We start from the raw sequence: 3,022 nt of genomic DNA on the forward strand, positions 1-3,022 counted from the left end.
CCAATAAATAAATAACAACGCAACGTTTATGAATATGTGTTTGTTTGTGTATATTTTATCACAGTTAGCTATTCACATCAAGGAAGCTACGATATGAAAAAAAAATGTAACGTATGCAAAAAGAAAGAAAGACACAAGGTCGTACAATCCCATTCGCGGAGGTATCTGCGTTCCGTTGCGGGCGTATGTGTATAACTGATGACAATTAATCCGGTTCACCGAACGGCCGGCCGACGGTTCCTGGCGCGGGTGTCGCGCGCCGGCGTCGTCCGTCGTCGATTGGCGGTTTGTTTGAGAAGCATAGCGCGGCTTTCCGCGTAAAAGGCTATTTGAATTCAAATAGCTATTACGCGGGACCGCGTCAATTGCAATTAAGACACCTCCTCCTCGAATGTCGGGACCATGAATTTCGTAACGATCACATCGGAAAACGGTGTAATGAGGACAAAGTCCAAGTTCAGAGTCATTAACAGAACGAGATAACCAGGTTTCAGTTAATATAATTAAATCATAATTAAGAAGTGCTAGGTTACGTATAAATATATCCAATTTGGTATTTAGACCGCGGACATTTTGATAATATACAGATAGATTTTTTGAGGTAGTTGATGTTATAAGTTTTTTGAGATAGTAGGTACATTGTTGATGTATCTAATAAATAAATTATCCTCGCCGCCATCACTACGTTGCTTAAGTTGAGATACAATTTTAGTAAAATATTGCCGTTGCTGTGTTGTCCGATCAGATGCAATGCGAATATCCTTGTAGTTAGCAGTACTAAGTAATTTACGTTTTACTTTTAAGACTTCAAAAACATCGGATGAATTAGGTAAAGTAGTAAGCAGAGGACGAGGTTTATTTGATTGTTTACCCAAGCGACGGACAGATACAGGATTAATTTGTAAATCAATGCTTTTGAGTATTTCATCAACAGTAAGAGTGTCAGTTAACTGATCAGGTAAAGAATTAAATTCTTGTATATTAAAAAATATAATATTACGTGCTCGAGATTGACGGTCCATAAATTCAGAGTAAACTGATTCAACGTTAGTTCCAGGGGAAGCCGCAGTTTCTAAAGTTGTTATTTTGCCTTCGATCTGCTCAATTTTAGCTTTCAAGGTTTTATTTTCAGAAATAACTTCAGCTAGTTGATTTGATAGGGTATCTAATTTCGACTCAATAATAACATACTTTTTTTCCTGGGTTTTGTTAGATTCCCGGCATGAATTGATAGATGTAATGATTTTGTTTTGGGTGGATTTAAGTTCATTCACCGTTTCCAAAATTTGTTTGAGAGCCTCATTGGTATCAAGCGTTTCATTGGTTGAAGTGGACATTGTGAAAAGGATATCGTGATAACGACCCTTATTAAATTTAAAGAATTCATGAGTTGAATCAAACTGCATAACTGGTGCCATCATAAAATATTTAATACTTAGCGCGGGGTGGTAGTGATCAAGAGAGACTAAGGGTTAAATTGCTGGTTCAACATTCAAATTATTAAGATTAGAGAACACCAAATCCAAAACTGTGTTACGACAATTAAGGACATTATTGTGCTGCAAGAAGCCTGTTAGGGCAAATCCTTCAGGGACACAGGGAACTCTGAGTCCAGTACATGAACTATACTGGAGACCATCACTATTTACAGACCATGAAATTTCAGGTAGATTGTAGTCACCACAGAAGACAAAGGAGTAACTCGGGTACTTGGAAACAACGGAATCAATAACAGACATATGAGACTCATACGCTGAGGGATGCGAGGAAGGGGGAAAGTAAACACCACAAATTATAAAATAAAGAGATCCAACGTGAAAGCGCACAAACAACTGCTCAACGTTAGAACAGTCAATTGGTACAATGCAAGAGGATAAATCTTTCCGGATACCAATTAAGACCCCACCCCCTCGAGAGCAAGTACTAGTTGCTTCACATCTGTCAAATCTGTACAAATTATAATTAAAAAAGCCAAGTTCACAATCAGAAAAAGAATTACTTAGCCAGGTTTCAGTTAAAACAATAAACATATAGTTAAAGGACACAACATTACATCTGACATTTAAGAGTTTCGTGCGTAGCCCTCTGCAGTTCTGATAATAGCCGGAAACTGTTAAATCTAGTGAGCGATTTGAGTGCTGGACTTTGGACCTGGTCGGCGCTGCGGAGGTTCTCCGTTTTTTGACCCCGAGATCACTTTAGGAACACCATTCACATACTTGAAACATAGCCCAAATTCACCATTAGAAGTCCGAAGATCAAGTTCCGTGTGGCAAGATTTTAGCTGCTGCCGTTGAAGTAGGGTCTTATCTTTGATAATACGAAAACCTTGAGGAAATGATACTCCTTGTCGCTTAGCTTCATTAAAGGAGGAAATCAGGTTGGCAGCATCATCTTTAGATTCAAAAATAACCCTTAAGAGGGCGTACATTATCAGAATTGGCTTTACCAAGTCGAACATATTTACAGCCCCTTAATGGCACATTGATATTATCACCAAGCAGCTCCTGCAAAGAAACTTTATCCTCTTCGGCCCTCAGAGAAACAGAAGAAGACTTAGACTCAGGGACACCATAGACCATAGTGTTGAAAGAACACCGTTCACGCTCATAAGTCTCTTGCAAAACTTGTGTGACAGTAGTTGACGTAATAGCAGAGGTGGAATCAGACTCAAGGGACACTACCTTGTCCTTAAGCAAGTCAATTTCAATAAGTAACGCTGAATTTTCAGCTTTTAGATCCGCAACTAGACACGAGAGCTGTTTTAGGTCATTTTTCAATTCTTTAAACTGAGACTCTTGGGCAGCAGATTGCGCTTTATTAGAGGACATATAATCACCACGAAAGGAGAGTAGCGTAGACATCACATCCTCTAGGGAGGTAGCGCTGGTAACTGACGTGTTAGAAGAGGTTGCAACAGTGGAATGTGCTTTTGGAATGATGACCGAAAAGTTTCAAGTTTTAAGCAGAGCAATTCGCACCCGTAATACAGAAAGAGTGACTGATATTATAAAATCTGTGT

General features: G+C 39.0%; 1 protein-coding gene across 1 annotated transcript; it reads right to left on the minus strand.

The window, feature by feature from the left end:
* Nucleotides 1-611: 611 nt before the first annotated feature.
* Nucleotides 612-1,337, minus strand: LOC107883762. The gene has a single exon (XM_016804421.1). It carries the CDS (start codon nucleotides 1,335-1,337, stop codon nucleotides 612-614), a length of 726 nt encoding a protein of 241 aa, XP_016659910.1.
* Between the last annotated feature and the right edge of the window lie 1,685 nt (nucleotides 1,338-3,022).

This window comes from Acyrthosiphon pisum, chromosome X (assembly GCF_005508785.2).
Source record: "Acyrthosiphon pisum isolate AL4f chromosome X, pea_aphid_22Mar2018_4r6ur, whole genome shotgun sequence".
In the NCBI taxonomy this organism is placed as follows: Eukaryota; Metazoa; Arthropoda; class Insecta; order Hemiptera; family Aphididae; genus Acyrthosiphon; species Acyrthosiphon pisum.